The sequence below is a fragment of the Rattus norvegicus genome, chromosome 16 (assembly GCF_021556685.1).
Source record: "Rattus norvegicus strain SHRSP/BbbUtx chromosome 16, alternate assembly SHRSP_T2T, whole genome shotgun sequence".
Taxonomy (NCBI): domain Eukaryota; kingdom Metazoa; phylum Chordata; class Mammalia; order Rodentia; family Muridae; genus Rattus; species Rattus norvegicus.
Window position 1 is genome coordinate 6,386,271 of NC_141549.1, and position 18,785 is coordinate 6,405,055.

Here is an 18,785-nt window from a genome sequence, read left to right on the forward strand (position 1 = left end):
TTTCTGTTGGCAGCCTCTCTGGGAAGATTTGCTCAGTTTCATAGATTATGACAACTCCTTTCTTAACACTAGACCTGACCAGTACCTCATGTTTTCAGGTCTACTCTCTGACCAGTCCTGGAAGTGGTTGGCAACTTTTTACTTACTTATATTATAATATATATTTATATTCTATTTATTTGTTATTTGTTTGTTTGTCTTGTCACTGTTTTTCAGAAAACCAATCATTCCTCAGAAAGAACCCTCACCTTTGTTAGAAAAGAAGATACAATTGCTAGAAGCTAAATTTGCTGAGTTAGAAGGTGGAGATGATGATACTGAAGAGATGGGAGAAGAGGACAGTGAAGTCATTGAGCCTCCTTCTCTCCCTCAGCTTCAGACACCCCTGGCGAATGAGCTGGACCTCATGCCCTATACACCCCCACAGGTAAGGTGATATGTACCGTGACTGCCTTCTCTGTTCTGATCTTTAGCAGGCTCAAACCAGAGTAGGAGACATCAGGCTCCTATATATATATATATATATATGTATATATGTATATATGTGTGTGTGTGTGTGTGTGTGTGTGTGTGTATGTGTGTATGTGTGTATGTATGTATGTATGTATGTATGTATGTATGTATGTATGTCAGACTTTTTTGTTTGAGGTGTCAGTTAGCCTAGGCTGGCTTCAGACTTCCTGTGTATTGAAGGTGAGCCTTGAACTCTTGTTCCTCTTGCCTCCATTTCCCAAACAGCACTGGGTGCTCACTGCCATACACTTCATATGTGAATTTTTGCCTAGAAATCTGCACAAAGGAATAATAGTGTTTTGTTTTGTCTTTTTGCAGAACCTTTGTTCATTTACTAATTTATTTTTAATTGGCAAAAGGTATACTTACCATATCATTAAGCCAATAATAATTTCTTTTAAACTTCATAGTGATGGTTTAATAAGAGTTCAGAAGGCTCTTGGCCTTGTAGACAAGAAGCAATGAGGAATGGTATTATACTCTTATACCTTAGCTTTCACCAAAGCCCACACACAAGATCCTTCTGCCTCTGCTTCAGCCTCCTGAGTAATAGGATTATAGATACATTCTGCCATACTTGGATGCCTGTATCTTTTTCCCCTTCCTTATGATTTCATCTTTTGGTTGAGGTGATCCCTCTTATATTTATTTTCCTCATTCAGAATTTTCTTGAGACTTAATTGTGAGGTCACCATTGTAGACTATAGTCATGGAATTCAGTGAAATTTTCATTTATTTTATGCAAGGCAAGGAAGAGGTGTATCTTAACCTAGAAAATGTCAGCTACAAACTGAATGTGTCTGTAAAACATTACTGCCTCCTATGTGTCTGCCTTCCAGAAGCTGTGACTGACCCAGTGCAGTTTCCTGATTCCTTATAGAATAGCTTTCTGTCTTACAGTCTACCCCAAAGTCTGCCAAAGGCAGTGCAAAGAAGGAAAGTTCTAAACGGAAAATCAACATGAGCGGATACATTTTGTTCAGCAGTGAAATGAGAGCTGTGATTAAAGCCCAGCACCCAGACTACTCTTTTGGGGAGCTCAGCAGACTGGTGGGGACAGAATGGAGAAACCTTGAAACAGCCAAGAAAGCAGAATATGAAGGTAAATAAGGACTAGGCACAGTGTCTCCACTTTGTAAGAAGGGCTGTTTTCAGGAATTCATATGCATATGCAGGCTGTACTCTGTTGTTCTGACCACATGCACATGAGTCTGGTGTGCCCAGCTGGCAGTAGATAGATGCCAGTACATGGAGGGTTGCCCCCGATTTGGCCTCAGATCCTTGCGGTGTTGCCCCTCCTGGCAAATTCCTCAAACAAAAGTATTTTGCTATTAAAAATTGCATGAGTTTATTTCATTTATCCCTGTAGGCACACACATGTTGAGCTGGGGAATAATTGTTCAATAATGTTAACTATAATTCTGATTAAAAGTCACCTGAATGTGGCCTTTTAAAATAAGTGATCTTCCATATGGTTCTTGATAAGCCAAAGCTGTAAGTCAAACTCTAGGATGAGGCGGGGTATGCCCAGTTTCCTAGGCCAGCCCTGGCATGAACTGTGCCTATGCTCACACCTGCTCTTAAGACCCTTGGATGGCTTTGACCAAGCTCAGCTGCCTTCACTTCCCCTTCTTCTGTGACTAGATCACTTTGAACCATGAGCTGTTCGCCTCAAAGATTTGGTGGTTCATAGTTGTAAAAAATTAATTCCTTAGAGATTTTTGGGGGTTTGGATTTTCTGTTGTTCTAGCTAATATTGGGTATGGCTTTAATAAGCGAGAGTAAGCATTACGTTAGGCCATACTTTGAGTTGTAGTTTTCCCAATTCAAATGTTGTATGTTAGGTAATTTTTCAATAGTCTTCCTCTCTAACTTGACTGAGTCCAAATCCATTGTTTTCCAGCAAGCATACATTACGAAAGGTGCTCCTTTTATTGAAGCTTATGAAATCTCCAAAGTAACTATTTTGTAGAAAAGTTATATTCCTTTCATTTGTTACTATTTATTATTGTAAGATTATCTGAAAGGCTTCCTTAAGGATCTTCTGCTGAAGCCTAATCCTGCAAGATGTTCAGCCAAGAAATATTTTGTGGCAAAACCAATTTCAGAAGCGTTTCAAACTTTGGGCATAGTCCTAAGTTAAAGTCTCTAAAGAACATGTTTTTTATTATCTGGCATTTTCTGAAAATTGACCAGGTATTTATGTGGCATCCATTAATACCCTAGAACGTTCTTTGAGAAAGTCTCTAGTCAATCCCATAAGAACCTAGAAGTCTGGGCCACTGTGATATTTCAGGGCTTATTGCACGAAGACCAAGTGTACTACTAGGTTGGAGGACTGTTTTCTAAGGAGCTCCACTAACATAGTGTAAAGCCTTTTTCAAGGCAAACAAAGCTAGTACTGTGTGGATGGTTATTTAGGGTACAAATAGGACAAAGAGATCTAGAGATCATCTGAAGGCAGAAAATTGGAACATGGCTGAGGGAAGAAGAGATAATATTTGAAAAATTCTCTCATATTTAATAGAGTGTCTGAAACTAGGAAGAACCTAGTGAGAGGGGAGTTATGTGTTTGAGTAGCCTTGAAATTCAAACTCTGAACTTTGGGCGTTTCTACCCACTGAATTCAAAACACAAAGTTGAGAGTTTGGCTGGCATAGTTTGAGTAATTCTGAATTCCAGAGCAGCCTAGTTCAGCTTCTTTCAGGAAGAACTAATATTTTATCCACATGCTTGAACTTCCCTGTTTTTCCAACTTTAATTTTTTCTTTTTCCTTCCAGTTTATTGTTTCATTTGTGTAATGAAAAAATTAGCATTTAATATTGGGGCATCTAGGTCACAGATAGTTTTAGTTAACGACTAGAGACTATGGTTACAGTGGGTCTGCTTCTCATGCTCACTGTGCAGAAGGTGTCAGGCTGAGGCAGTCCTAGCGAGCGATGCGGAGTGTCTGCACGCAACTTCGTCACAGCCTCGGGGCTCTGATCTTTCACATGCTTGCCGTAGAGGAGTGGAGCTGCCACTTCCTGAGTCTCTTAAAGCCATGTGCCTCAAACTGGTTTCCCCATAGCTGTAGTCTTTTGAATTCCATGTTGGAGAGAACTGTGGAAGTTGAAGTGTGACACCGGGCGTCGGGGCCTTAAGTTGCTGTTTCTCCTGTATTCTTGGACAGGTCACTGCCTGTAGCCCAGCTTCTGTTTGCCCATGTGAAGAGTGGGAGAACTTCCCACTTAGACTGGTGAGGCTGAATAACCCCTGGCTGTATGGTGGGAGCTGTGGGAGTGCGCCCTCACAGAAGGTCCAGCATGCCGAGAGCACGGCTGTCGGGTGCTGGCTCTAGAGGTGCAGAGTAGCTAAGGGAATAGGGAGGCTGTCGGTTAACAGCCCAGAGGGTCCGAGACGAGTTCCTCTTGCATTTCAAGTGCACTTAGAGTAGGTGCTGGAATTCTTAATGACTTAGGATTTATGGTTGGTTTTGAACTCAGCTTCAGGGAACCTGGTTCTTTCAGAATATTGTCCATTGCTACATACATGTATGTATGAGTTCCCCTCCTCTGATGACTATAGTATAGCTAATCATGTATTTTCCTCCCTCGGAGTTAGTTACATGACCTCGTGCCTTGCTTCATTAGAGTGTAGAAACTGGCTGTTCACTTTTCCTAGAATCTGAGGTAGAGGCAGTAAGCTACTCTCCCTTGCAGAGTTAATTTTCTTCAGCTGCTAAACTTGTGACATTAATGATGAGTCCTCAAATTTTAGTAAAATTGGATACAAGGAATCAGAAAATTAGAGTAAGTACAATTGTTCCAAAAATTATAATGGGCCATGGAATTGCTTCATGTTGAAATTATAATCTGTAATGCTATTAATACTAGAATAATGGCAGCGCTTCTCATCCTCAGAGTGCCTCGTGAGATTAACCACGGTGGTTACCTGGTGATGTGTTTCGATAAAAATCTGTGCTTTCTGAATGTGTGTTGCAGCCTTAACGTTCTTGAAATCTTTGCAGACCAGTTCTCAAGATGGGATAGGCAAGCTGAAATGTAGGTTACCGGGTGAAGTCGGCCCGACCCCCGTGTGGAGACTAGTCGTCTGCCGTTCCTTCCATAGAGACAGAACTGTGCCTGTGTTTTACTAGTCCTGTTGAATGCAATGGATGGTATTTGGATTCCTGGGTTAAAACAGAATTGAAAATGTGAAATGCCTTTACAGAGCGGGCAGCTAAAGCTGCTGAGCAGCAGGAGAGAGAGCGAGCAGCACAGCAGCAGCAGCCGAGTGCTTCTCCCCGAGCAGGCACCCCTGTGGGGGCTCTCATGGGGGTGGTGCCACCACCAACACCAATGGGGATGCTCAATCAGCAGTTGACACCTGTTGCAGGTAAAAACAGGAGCTAAGACCATTTTTTTCCACTTTAAGAAATTCCTTCATTTTTTTTTCTCCAAAAGGAGTAGGCCACAGTCTGTAGCCTTTTCTCATGACAGATTCCAAGTTTGAAGTCATCCATGTTGTCCTGTATTGCTTTTCCCATACAGGCAATGCCTCTTCTCTATCCCAAAAGTGGGCCCTAGGCCCGACCCTGGCATTTGGAAGGTAGCGGCTCCTCCCTTGCTGTGGGCCTGGTCCGGCAGTGTTCTTACTGCAGACGGCCCTTTGATACAGCACTACAGCAGGAAATAGAAGTAGGCTCTGAGTTCTGTTCCAAGGAACTCCACGGAAACTACATTAGCAGTCGTCAGGTGGTATTGACCCTGTCTCATGCCAGTTCAGTTTGCCCTATTCTGCTGCAGCCATCCTTAAAAGACTGACCACTTCAAAGGATTTTTGACAGTGAACTATTAAATCCTTTCTTGGTCACCAATGTGCATGATTGCTAAGTAGGGGGAGTCCTTGTTCAATTCACTGTGCCCACTCTGTGATGTTTTTCTATTAATGACATTAAACTGCATTTTCTGTTAGTATCCCAGTCACATACTTAAATAACGGATAAGATGAAAGAAAGAAAAGGAAAAGGAAATGATGAATGTGGTTTGCTTGTGTGTGTTGTCTCTGGTTCTGGTAGCCATAGCAAATTTGACTACTGTTGAATTGAAATCTTGTCTGAAATGTCTCAACGAAAAGCCTGTGGACCACCTCTCAGGCCTCTCCGTATCTGGTGAGCTCTATACAAGCCGCCTGTGATTCTTTTCACACACGTAGTCTGACCTCATTCGCAGAGTCCAAGGCAGTGTTGTGCAAGGCAGCTTTGTGGGGATATTGTTTTGTTTTTGCTGTTTTTTGTTCTTGCTGTTTTCGGGCTTTTTTTTTTTTTTCTCTCCTTTTTTGTTTTTGCTTTTAGAGGAAAGATCGCACAGGATAACTTTCCCGTTGTTGCTCCTAACTTGTGATGGCAAGTTCTCAGATGCACTGTCGCTGACCTCGGCTGTCGCACTCAGCAGAGCACATCTGAGCCACGGCTCTCAGTGCTCTCAGTGTGACTGACGCTGACCTAACAAATCTCATAACCGCCTGCTCTATTCCATGGCCCATTCTGGTTAATGGGGTTCCAGAGGTTTCCAGAAATCAGGTCTTGATCATGGGGACTCTGAAAGTTAGGATTCTCTCAGTGACATCCTATTTTGTTCTATTTGATGTATAATACTGTGGCACTATGTCCTTGACTGCAAAACCCAGGAACATACATTAAAATGAATACATGTAGCTAAAATGAAACAAAAATTAGCAGCTGCAGCATTTTAGCTCCCTGTTGGGGAACAGCGTCTGTGGTGAGGAGGGTGGTGCTCTAGAAGACCACTGCTCTGTCAGTAAAGGTGTGCTGCCCAGGCTTGTGGGCCACGGGAGCACAGGGCAGGGATGCTCTACAGTAAAAGCCTTTGGTCCACAGTGAGAACTTTGCAGCAGAAAGGGTAATTTTTCATGGAGTTAGAGGTTGTTTAGGGCCTGAGTCTTAGCCGTCTTGTTGTCTGAGACCAGCTTTGCTTACAAGCATTGAAGCTCATTTGAACACATGTGACTGGGATAATAAATGCCGAAGTACAGTTTAATGAAGACAAGGTGTTGTGTCTTTCAGTTCTTGATAATTTAACCTTCAACCACAGCCTATGAGGGCTGCGTTCAGATGGGCTTTTGTAATTGAAAGCAAAGCCTCCCAACATTGTTCAGCTTCTCACCTACTTATCCTTAAAGGCTGGGCCTGGCGGTGTGTTGAAAGGGCAGTTTGGCAACATTGGATCTCATCGTGTTTTAAGATGATGGCATCTACTCGAAGCCGTTTTTTCCTCAAGCTCTTAAAAACTGAAATGCATCCTATTTCATGTATAGAAACATCTCTGATTTGTTTTGGGTAGCTGTAAGTTTTTACAGCCAGTTTAGATGTGACTAAGGAGGCAGGGTGAGTCAGTCTAGGGTTCTCAGTGTGCCATAGCTTTAGAAGACTAAACTGGTGCAAACAAATGTTTGAAATACCTCCTCAAAGAAAATGAGACTGGAACTCTCTTCAAGGAGTATTTTGGTGCTATGCCCTTGCCCTTCCTGTGTGAGACACTGTCTAAAGTGACTGCCCCAGAGGGAGCCTTACATCGCTCATTGAGACTCGCACACATACCGAGTGGTACTTTGTTTTTGTCTTTTTGATAGGTGAGTCCTCACTGAAATTATTCTTATTCCCACTCCTTTTCCAAAAATACTTGTTTGCCATAGCATTTCCCTAGCCAGATGTTTTATTATATGATGGTATGCTAGGAAAATGAAGGAACAAAATTCCTCTGTTCGTAGGAAGTCTGTACCTCAGTGGAAATGCTCCCCGTCAATTAAAGGTCTACATGACATTGTGCGAACCTGGAGGTAGTGGTGACAGCTGGCATTTTTCTCCTGCAGTAGCAGAGCCTGACTGACTCTCTAGCCGGTCCTCCTGCAGGCCTACTGCATGGAGGCTTCCGAACTACCTGGACTTCAGTCAGCTTGAGGAAACTTAGATTTCTCCTTAACATAGTGTGAAATCTAAAGACGAAATATTATTTGTTGTGATAGCTGTTAGTTGTTCTCCAGCTCAAACCTTAACATAACCCATTCTCAACAGCAGTGGTGGAGCTAGAAGGGAGGAGTATATGAAGAAGTCTTGAGCCTTTTTTGCTCCCAAACTGGAGAACCATGCCTTGTGATCAGGACTGTGCACCTCATTTCCCTCCATTCTGATTTCCCTTCATGTGCACCCACGATAGGGATGTGAGTGCGGGCAGAGTGGAGTAATGGGGTATGTACTGATCACTTGGAGTTGCAGGTCAGAACTGGTCACTGGTTGAACAGTTTGCAATAGTTCTGTCCTCGGGGAAGCTGTTACTACAACTCCTCTTTTATTAAGTGAAAACATTATGTTTAGCTTATTGAGAATAATTATAAACAATAATTTACTAAATACTAATTCATCCAGAAGTGTTGGATTTCATATTTGTAACTTTATTTTGTTCATTACTGCAACAGAATAATTGCACTAATTGCTGTTATGTCATGCAGTACTAAGGGGCTTTACTCATTGGTAGTGCATGGAGGGGTTGTGATTTCTCAGCTCATGTTGCATGTTAATGATGCATGTCTGAAATTTGTTGTGTCCTTCAAGGCATGATGGGTGGCTATCCGCCAGGCCTTCCACCTTTGCAGGGCCCAGTTGATGGCCTTGTTAGCATGGGCAGCATGCAGCCACTTCACCCTGGGGGGCCTCCACCTCACCATCTTCCGCCAGGGGTGCCTGGCCTCCCAGGCATCCCGCCACCCGGTAAGAACTTCATCCTCATTCACTCATTAATCTCATTTTCTTTCTTTTTTTACTCTTTTTCCTCCCTCAGCTAATTCTTCCAGGAGGGACCTGCTGCCCATGGTGGCTAGGCTTCCTTCACAAAGAATCCCAGAGTTGCCAGTAGTAGGGCTTGTCCTATGTGTTGATCAGGTGACCTACCACCAGCAGCACAGGATGTACTGCAGAGGCCAGACCCATAGGTCCAGAAGCTGGAGGCGTGGTCCACTATCAGATATGACATGTTTGAAAAGCCGTAAGGGCCACAGCCTCTTATCAGAGAATTGCCAGTTCAGAGTCCCGTATAAAAGCATTTCTTTACCTGGTGAAATTCTTATCTCACAGGCTTGTCATTGTCCCTGCTCCATCTCTTTCTCCTCAGTAGCCCTTTTGAAGTAACCAGAACTGCGTATCTGAAGCTCTTCAGAAGCCTCCACTTTGTAACAGTGCAGGGAGGGAGGGAGGGAGTTTGTACTGAATTAGTCTTGAGTCCTCTAACAAGCATGACATGACACTTTAAATTACACCTTGTTAGCTGTGGACATATTTGTATGTCAATAGAAGCCAAAAGTTCTTCTTTGTAGAAATACATAAATGGAGCTCAGAATTTGCTTCATTGTTTCACTTTATAATGAAAGTTGATAGATCGGAAAATCACAAACTTCCATAATTTCCATCATATGCAAATGAACTTACTTTTGGCTATAATCTTGTTAGGGGGAAATGGAGTTTTAAATAACTTAGAGAAGCAATCAATCCATTACAGAAATACCATCTAAGAGAGCCAAACAGGTGAAATGTGAATGGAGCCTGTCAGGTTTACTCGAATTGTGCTTGGGTCCACTGCCCATAGAGGTCTACATGGTTTTGAATAATATTTCAGATGGTGACCCAGTAGTGTGTAGGGAAAACAAATGTTAGCTCCAACATACTTTTTTTTTTTAAATTTTGATAGGATCAGGCTGTGTACCCAAGGCTGGCCTGGAACTCCAGCTTCTCCTGCCTCACCATCCCAAGCTCAGGGACGGCATGCAGTCCACTCCTGCAATTTAGCCACACTCTCTGTTTTCCTTAGATGACGGCCATAACGCCAACAACGCTTTTATTTTTCCAATGTTCCCAGAGGAAGAAATGGTTGTGCTCTCTGTACTTCATTCTGGAGGTGGTGACTTATGTGAAATAATTCTTCTCATATGCCAGATGAACTCAGTCCTAAATCTGTGCCCTCATACCTTGGCACAAGGTTTCTCTGAGTCAATCTGTGAAACCTTGTTGGAGTTAACACCTTCTAAAAGTATATAGCACTTGATAGAAGTCCTGTTTAAGGCCAAGTACACACCCCAATGTAACAGATGTGTTTGGTGGTTGTGGGGGCAACGCCAGCTTTGGAACAAAGTACAGCGCACCTGATAATAGGGAGTTGGAGACAGGAAGAGCGCAGTTGTAAACCCATGCACAGCTGCTCCGGCTTTGAGCTTCAAGGGGCTCATCTGTTTTCAGTGGCTTACCCCAGGCACGTTATTTGTAAACAGGAAGTGGGAGAGGTTGCTGATTTGTTTGTGCTGCCCTGCAAATCTGTGATGCAGCCAGTTTTGGGAGCTTCCCAGTCTGTAGGACCTCAGGTCGATGACTGACCTGCAGGGATCAGGGGTCATGGTTATAATGTGTTGCTGAAATAGCAACTTATCTACCACAACTTCTTTGCACACGTCGTAAACCACCAGGACACGGCTGTGGTGGCTGGGTTACGATTCCAAGTACTTGGCATCTTCCTTTTTTAGCAGAAACTTTTTTCACTTTTTTTCTTTCTCTCTAACAAATAAGACGCCTTGTACTTCCTAGAGGTGACACTTAAGAACTCTGAACCTTCAAATGACCAATTTTCTGCCTGTCGGAATGCTAGCTACGGAGGGAGATGTACTTAGTAACCTGGGCTGGCCTCAGGTTTACAGTGATATTCCTGTTTCAGCTCCGTCAGCGCTGGGGTGACGGGTGCGAGCTAACACGCACAGCAACACATCAGCATTTTAGACAGGAGAGAAGACCAGGAAGCAGGCTCCTCCTAGTACAGATCACTGCTGAACAGGACTTAGGCTTTAAAGAACAGCTTAAAATGAATTGGTTGTGGTTTGTTAGTTTAGTAGGCTGAGTCTCTTGGCTATTTTGTTTTGTTATAATAGCAAACAGATAGCCCTGAGATGAAAATTGTCTTAAAGACTAAATTTGGGACATTTTACTGTTATCAACTATGAGACAGCAATTGCTCATCAACATTTACCCAAGGAAGTTTACTGAGTGATTACCAGAGAGAAAAGGGCCACAACGTCTTTCTTTTTTCCTTTGTCATTTGGAATCTGAGGTAATGGCAACAAGGCTACTCCACTGCTTCCACATCATCCACTGAAATGCCTTCTCTCTGCCAACGTTAGTGCCTGGGGTAGAGCCGGCTGGTGCCCTACAGAGGCACATTAAGGAGGCCTCCAGCCTCCGCAGGGTTCAGATAACTGTTCTTCCTCAGCCCTTGTTTCCTATCCCAGTACAATAGTTCCTGCTCAGCCCGGTCCCACAGGCTCCAATGGTCAGAAGGGTGTATGGTCAGAAGACAACAGAAGTGCATTCTAACTGTGGTTCACTCACCTACAGTTTCATGTGGGCTTTAAAACAATCCACGCCGGGAATAATTAATGCACCTCTGACAGTGTACTATATGTTTAAGAAACCAGAAACAGAAGGATATAAATTCCCTAATTAGATTCCGACTAGGGTGCTTACAGCTCCTATTCACACTCGAGGACAAAGGTACAGAGGCTGGCATTATAAATGGCACCAGCTCTTGTCAGTTATCAGTCAGCAAAACCCAGAGCCTCTAATTGTGCCATTGCATTCTGAATTATAGGTGTGATGAATCAAGGAGTCACCCCCATGGTAGGGACTCCGGCACCAGGTGGAAGTCCATATGGACAACAGGTAAGCCTCCTCGTTTAATTTTCTTTCCATGGGCTCGAGATGCTTTAGGCCTCTGCTTTCTCAGAACATGTGTCGATTATCTTTTTGACAAGATCATCTAATCCCATGCTCTTTCAGGTAGGAGTTTTGGGACCTCCAGGGCAGCAGGCACCACCTCCATATCCTGGTCCTCATCCAACTGGCCCCCCTGTCATACAGCAGCCAACAACACCCATGTTTGTGGCTCCCCCACCAAAGACCCAAAGGCTTCTCCACTCAGAGGCCTACCTGAAATACATTGAAGGACTCAGTGCTGAATCCAACAGCATCAGCAAGTGGGACCAAACTCTGGCAGGTAGGAGGGTCTTGTTGAAATGCATGTTTTCTCCCAGTCCTCTCACTGCTGCAAGCTCTTTTTCTTGTAAAGGGAAATAAACTATATATTTCATAGAATAGATGTGGGCTTCTTTGCATAGTGACCCAGCAAAAATGGGTTTAAAAAAATATCAAAGCTCAGTCATATCCTATTACCACCTTCTCAGATACCTTCTGATTCCCTTTTCAGGTTGTTGGTTTGTCCCCGTCCCCCCACCCCCCAGATATTTGAACATAGAATACATGTCAAATTTTAAAACGGGAAACCTGGAAAGTTTAGTCTACCAAGCTGCTCATTTAGCTGAATAGGGAATGTGTCTAACATGGTGTTACCTAGTTTCTCACGGAAATTGGAAGCTTATTCATGTTTAAAAATAAATTTGTGAGGGGCTGGGGATTTAGCTCAGTGGTATAGCGCTTACCTAGGAAGCGCAAGGCCCTGGGTTCGGTCCCCAGCTCCGAAAAAAAAAAAAAAGAACCAAAAATAAATTTGTGGGGTTGGGGTTTTAGCTCAGTGGTAGATAGGCAAGCGCAAGACCCTGGGTTTGGTCCCCAGATCCGAAAAAAAGAAAAAGAAAAAAAAAATGTGTGTGTTTGTGGTCAAGCACACATGTGCTTTGGTAGCACGGATGACAGAAGACAGCTTTCAGGAATCAGTTTTACCTTCTACCGCATTGGAACAGGCTGGGTCCTTTACGTATGCTGCTGCAGTGTTTACTTACTGTAGGCCAACTGCCCCTTAACTCTGGGCATTGCTCATGTCTCAGACTGCCATCTTGCCTTAGAAGTTAGGACTCCTGAGACCAGCACCACATCTGCCTCTGTGTGGAGTAAGGGATGGCTGTCGTCTGACCTGTGCAATGAGAACGTCTGTGCACTGAGCTGTCTCCCTGATCCTGGATGGAGTTTTCATTTTTGTTGTTTGGCTTACGTTGAGAACTAGCTCTTAGTCTTAGAACACTGAAGAAACTGTTAATATCAGGGTTGTCTAGAAAAGAGTGTTAGTGGTCAGATATCAATGCTTAATAAGCTTTGCTATGATTGTAATTTATATCACATTTTCATAACTTTAATAAATATTGTTTTGTTTTAGTATAAATACATCAACCCTTAAAACTGGGGTCATTTTATCATCCTAAAATTCTAATGTCTGGGGGTTGGGGATTTAGCTCAGTGGTAGAGCGCTTGCCTAGCAAGCGCAAGGCCCTGGGTTCGGTCCCCAGCTCCGAAAAAAAAGAAAAAAAAAATCCTAATGTCTGTTTATATTTCAAATTTTCAGCTCGAAGACGGGATGTCCATTTGTCAAAAGAACAGGAGAGCCGCCTACCTTCTCACTGGCTCAAAAGTAAAGGGGCACACACCACCATGGCAGATGCCCTCTGGCGCCTGCGGGATTTAATGCTTCGAGACACTCTCAACATCCGACAGGCATACAACCTAGAAAATGTTTAATGGCGTTACTGTTTCTTCTATGGAAGCAAAGAGTTGTGGAGCGGTAGCCATTTTAGTTACTGGGGTGGGAGGGAGGAACAAAGGATGATAATTTTTATTGCATTTTACTGTACATCACACAGCCATTTTTATATAAGGACACTTTTAATAAGCTATTTCAAATTTGGTTTTGTTACATTAAGTTGACTATCAAATACACAAAAGATTTTTTTTGCATATGTTTCCTTTGTTTAAAACCAGTTTCATAATTGGTTATATATAGTAATAGTTTTATCTTTACTTGTTAAAGGACTTTAATCATCAAAGGTTTTGGCTTGGCTTAGGGTTTTGGTTTTCTTTTCTATAAATATATATATTATATATATATATATATATATACACACACACACACACACACACAAAAGAAAAAAATGAAAAAAAGTTTACAAATTTAAGTTGACAATGAAATGTGAAGTTGGTCCTAGTTTACATCCTAGAGAAATGTATGTGTATGTTCTACATGCCTACATATCTGCGGGTTTTCTTACAGGTAAAGCGAAGTGCTTTGCAAAGTTTAGCGCATACATGTGTGACAAGTACGGCATGTCTGCTCTGCTCACACAGAGGCTTACTGTAGAAATCTAAAGTCAGTGCTGTCTGTCCATCCAGTTAGTGTAACTGAAGGGTAGGTCAAGTGACTTTGTGCTGAGTTAGACATCGACTGTCAGTGACTCTTACAGAACACACGCTCAGATCCGAGTTCTATGTAGTTTTGGAAGGTAAGTGTAAGAGTACCTTTGATCAATTTATGATTCAGTTTATGATTTTAGTTTATGCCTTCATGTTATACATATATGATTTGAAACTGTACATCTGTTACCCTGGAAAACATTGAAGAAAGTACTGAAGTATGCATGGAGGTGGTTTATTTTAACGTAATACCTAACCTAAGAAAGTCTAGATGGACACAAGCTGCGCCTTGCGCATGGAGCTGTGCAAGGGTAGACTGACTGCCTAGATATACAGATGTCCTGGATTCTTCATGTCCATGTTATCAGTTAGAGTATTTTGTTTGTTTCAGGGTTGGAATTCTCAACCAGAAATAATACTTTCTAAAATATTTTAAAATTCAGCTTGTGCTTTGGATTATCAGAGGAAATTATACTTTAAGAAAATGTTCACACACACAAAAAGACTATTACAGATCCCAACACTTGGACTTGGTGACCTTGTCTTTCTTTCTTTTCTTGAGACATGGTCCTACTACCAACACTGGCTGGACTGGAACTCACTGTATAGACCAGGCTAGTCCCAAACATCTGCCTCTTCCTCCCAAGTGCTGGGATTAAGGGCAGGTACCATAAAGCTCGCAACCACACCCTGTCTTCCTAACGTGGCCCTAGAGTGAACACTGAGGCAGCGCGCAGTGCTCAGGTGGCAGCAGACGTGTCATGCAGTGGTGGTTTTGAACCCGCTTTATTCTAACGGGGTGGTTGTGTGGCACAGATGCTGCTGCCACTGCCCTGCTTTCGCTGAGAATGATTGTACAGCGACACTCTTCTTTAAAATATAACGGATCAGTACTCGTGTTTAATTGCCATGCTTAATAAATCATGAGAACAAAAAGAGTATAGAATGGAGAGCCACCCCTGGTAGCTACTTTAAACACAGGAGCCCTGAAACTTAATACCAGCAAGTAGTCAGCCACTGGATCTCAAGCTTCATCAAGGATTTTAAATAATCTTAAATTCTAAAAAATGTACTGCAGAGTATGCCAGTATCTTATTGTTAAACTGAATCAAATAAATCTTTGATTCCTGGTTATTTGGACCATTGACTCATCATGGACTATATAATGTAATCAGATTCTTTTCTTTTTAGGTATCCTTGAATTACACCAAAGAACCAGAAACTTAATTTTGGTTAAATTATTTATTTATTTCATGCATTCATTTTCTTTTTCTTTTTAAAGGTTTAGCTGAGGCTCCTTGGGGAGTCTCTAAAACCGCTTCACTATCAGCAGCTAGGGGTACCGGAAGCCAGAGCGCTCTCCTCCCGGCTCCTTCCCAGTGCTCTATGCGGTAGGAACCAAGAGCATTAGGGAAGCCCCAGGTTCCCTAAGTTAGCAGTACAGATCCAGCACAGGGTGCTGTGTCCCTAAGGCAAGCCCTCGTTACCTTAAAAAAAAAAACTAATTAATTAAAAGCATTTAAAGTACTATTTATTTTAGAATCATGCTTTTGGAGAGTATCAGTGATTACTTAGGGTATAATATTTAAGATCAGCCATCTTCAAAAACAGAAAAAGCCCTGACTTAAAGCAGTACAAGTAAACAATACACTTTCTCATGACTTTTAAGAACTGTAGTAATTTGGCTTAGGAAATATAATGACCTAATTGTTTTCAAAATGTAAGTTCCTGTGAAGAATTTTGTTTATATTGGGTTGGGGGACCTATAGGTTTAAAATAGAATGTCAGCCAGCTGACATCAAAGACCTAGGTTTTACCAAGTCTGCCTTCCCCTTCTGAGGAAGAACCGGGTGGGTGAGGGACACTTGTGTAAAATCTCCAAATTGATGTTACAATTTTCAGCTCGAACGTTTATTTCCAGACCTGATTAAAATTTGGTTTGTTCTGATTTCTGTACTATATCATTATCTGAGGTTTTAAGTGGTAACTGGTTCTATACCATGTATGTATCATATGTTTGTTCATCAAAGCTTTTTAATCGGAATAAAAACAGAGTTTGCAACGTGATTTGGATTAGCAGGTTTGGTGGTTCTGTTTAAGCTGTGTCAAATGTTTGCAGCAGACTGAAGAGGAGTCCTACAGCCCTGGTTTCATGGTGCTGAGGAGGGCAGGGAGGCCAGTTCAAGGTAGGAAGCGCTCTGGCCAGGGGGAAGGTAATATGTAGATCCCATTTGCAGCCTGACAACCCCACATCTCTCAGGGTTTGCAGCATGAGCAGAAACAAAACATAGGTTTCAAAAAGGAAGAGCAAGTTATTGAGGGTAATCAGGGGGTATCTAGAAGCAGAGAACTCATTTTAAATAGCTTAACTGTGACCATAAGACAAGTGGTCCAGGAAATTCTTTAGTTCTAAAAGTTCTTAAAATGTGTCATACTTTTAGTAAAAAATGATGGTAAAATCAGCTAGCTGTTTTCTTCTAACACCACTCTGAAGCCCCGTGATTCTGTCCTGAGATTGCAGGTGGGGTACACAGTCACCTATACCCATGAGTGAAGGATCGCTGATCCCTAACATTCCACCCCAGCCCCGCACAAGCAGATACTGGTAAATGGTCTGTACCTTTTTGAGAGTGTGTATTCGGGTCAGCTGGCTGGAAGCTAAGTACTGAATAAATTGACAGACTATTACTCCCCCTCAATGGCATATTCTGTATTCATGTCTTGGTGGTGGTTCACAAATGTGGCAAGGTGTTTTGATATTCCTTTACAAGGAGAAAAACTTTGGAAAACTCCATGGTCCAAGAATACACTTTTCTTGAGAGGAAACTCATTGTGAAAAATTCAAACATTAAAAAAGAACTAATGTGATTGAGTAAACACTAGGGATTTAAGTAAGTCTTCCAGGACAGAGCTGCAAGAGAGAGACTGATGTAGTAGGCACTTCCCTCAGTTCATAGGTAGAAGCCTGATGTAGTAGGCGCTTTCCCTCAGTTCATAGGTAGAAGCCTGATGTAGTAGGCGCTTTCCTCAGTTCATGGGTAGAAGCCTGATGTAGTAGGCACTTTCCTCAGTTCATAGGTAGAAGCCTGATGTAGTAGGCGCTTCCCTCAGTTCATGGGTAGAAGCCTGATGTAGTAGGCGCTTTCCCTCAGTTCATGGGTAGAGTGAAGGGTGTAAGTTACAGTAAATGCTAGGTTCGTATCTTTCTGGCCTAGTGGCTCACACTTTTAGTCCAGATACTTAGGGGATAAGGCAAGAAGATTGCAGGTTCAAGGTCAGCCTGGATAATTAGTAAGACCCTGTCTTTTAAAAAAAAGCAAAAGGATGGACACACTTGTATAGACAAAGCCCTAGTCTGAACTCCACTACTATCCCAGTCAAAAACATAGCATCCTAGAATCTGTGGTGTAGTTTCGAAAAACAGTATTTTAGGAAGTTAAAAACCTATACCCTGAGGCTGGAAAGATGTCTCACAGGTTGAGTGCTTGCTGTTCAGTAGACTCAAGTTTGATCCCCAGCACACACTGGGAGATTTATGATTACCTACAACTGTAACTCCATGGGGTTCTGCAGCCTCTGGGCACCTGCAGGCATGTGCACATACCCCCCCCACACACACGCATACACATTAATTTAAAATTCTTCACAGCTCCCAAACTAATGTCCTCTTAAAATATTTTATATTAAATATCAAGTTGTCCTACCAGTTTCAAGTTTCTTTAATAAAACTCATGGGGAGGAGATAAGGTGGGTAGGGAAAGAGCGCAAGCAAGACACACGCTAGCATTTACTGTTACTTATAACACATGCTGAGGACTCACTCCTTTTATTGTCTTTTTGTTTTTCAAGACAGGGTTTCTCTGAGTAGCCCTGGCTGTCCTGGAACTTGCCTCTCTGTAGATCAGACTGGCCTCAACCTCAGAGGTCTACCTGTCTCTGCTTCCCAAGTGCTGGGATTAAAGGCATGGACCAACCACCATACCCACAAGTACTCGACTTCTAAAACTGGACGGCTAGCCACATACTTGAGAATTAATTATACAGCTTCTTACACAGAAGTGAATCGATAGAAAGTGTCTTTGTGTGATTCACGTACCAGATGACACAAGCAGACAGATGAAGTGTAGCATATTTCTTTCCCTGGTGTCACTGGTCATTCCTGGTAACCAACAGTGAGCTGAACTGGGTGAAGTCTGAACAGCTAAGACTCTACACTGAGTTGACCCTAACATTAACAGACAAACTCAAAACAGGAAAAGCTGCTAGAAAAAAAGTTGAGACTTTCTGGTTCTATTTTTTCAAGACAGGGTCTCGTCCTAGTCCACCCTAGCCTTGATTACTGGTCCTCCTGCCTCCACCTCTACTGCGCCCCACACCCATCTAGTAGTGTTTGTGACAGGGATTATTAACTTGATGTTACCCTGTGGCCTTCGAGCATCAGCTGAGAACTGCCTGCCTCTGCCTCCCAAGTGCTGGGATTAAAGGTGTGTACCACCATGCCTGGCTGAAACTTACTTTTTCTTTAAAATGTAGGTCCCTTTCTTGTTTGAAAACATGGCAATCCTTTTTCCACTATTGATCCAAACTTATACTAGGGTCAGACTGCCCAGTTGCCTTTAGACTTTCCCCGATTTGACTGGATTGTATGTTAGCTTTCTTGCTTGTATCTTTTTTTTTTTTTTTTTTTGGAGCTGAGGACCGAACCCAGGGCCTTGCGCTTGCCTAGCAAGCGCTCTACCACTGAGCTAAATCCCCAACCCCTGCTTGTATCTTTACTAGGTGTGCAGCCCTGCACTAGCAGAGCAGTATGTAGTCACTAAGGAAATCACACACACACATACAAATGCTCACAGGCTGGAACAGGACAGAAACATGACCTGTGTGGTTACCCTAGTTAAGGTGATCTATGGCCATGATTTCATCGAAATTCTGTCAAAAAGAAACAAGGCTGGGGCTAGAGAGATACCATTCTGCCCAGTGATTAAGAGCACTCTCTGCTCTTCCAGAGGCCCAGGCTTGATTCCCAGCACCCACACGGGTAAG

The 18,785-nt window shown here is 42.7% G+C and overlaps 1 protein-coding gene across 50 annotated transcripts in view; it reads left to right on the top strand.

Moving 5' to 3' along the window:
• Pbrm1 (polybromo 1) overlaps nt 1–15,809 on the top strand; it is a 99,684-nt gene extending 83,875 nt beyond the window's left edge. For 18 of the 50 annotated variants that reach the window (XM_087588131.1, XM_087588132.1, XM_087588139.1 and 15 more), the window contains 6 exons: nt 217–427; nt 1,414–1,615; nt 8,127–8,282; nt 11,197–11,267; nt 11,385–11,601; nt 12,901–15,809. In XM_087588131.1, coding sequence (XP_087444257.1) covers nt 217–427; nt 1,414–1,615; nt 8,127–8,282; nt 11,197–11,267; nt 11,385–11,601; nt 12,901–13,073 — 1,030 coding nt within the window. In that variant the 3' untranslated portion in view covers nt 13,074–15,809. 50 annotated transcript variants of the gene reach the window in all.
• The last annotated feature ends 2,976 nt before the right edge of the window (nt 15,810–18,785 follow it).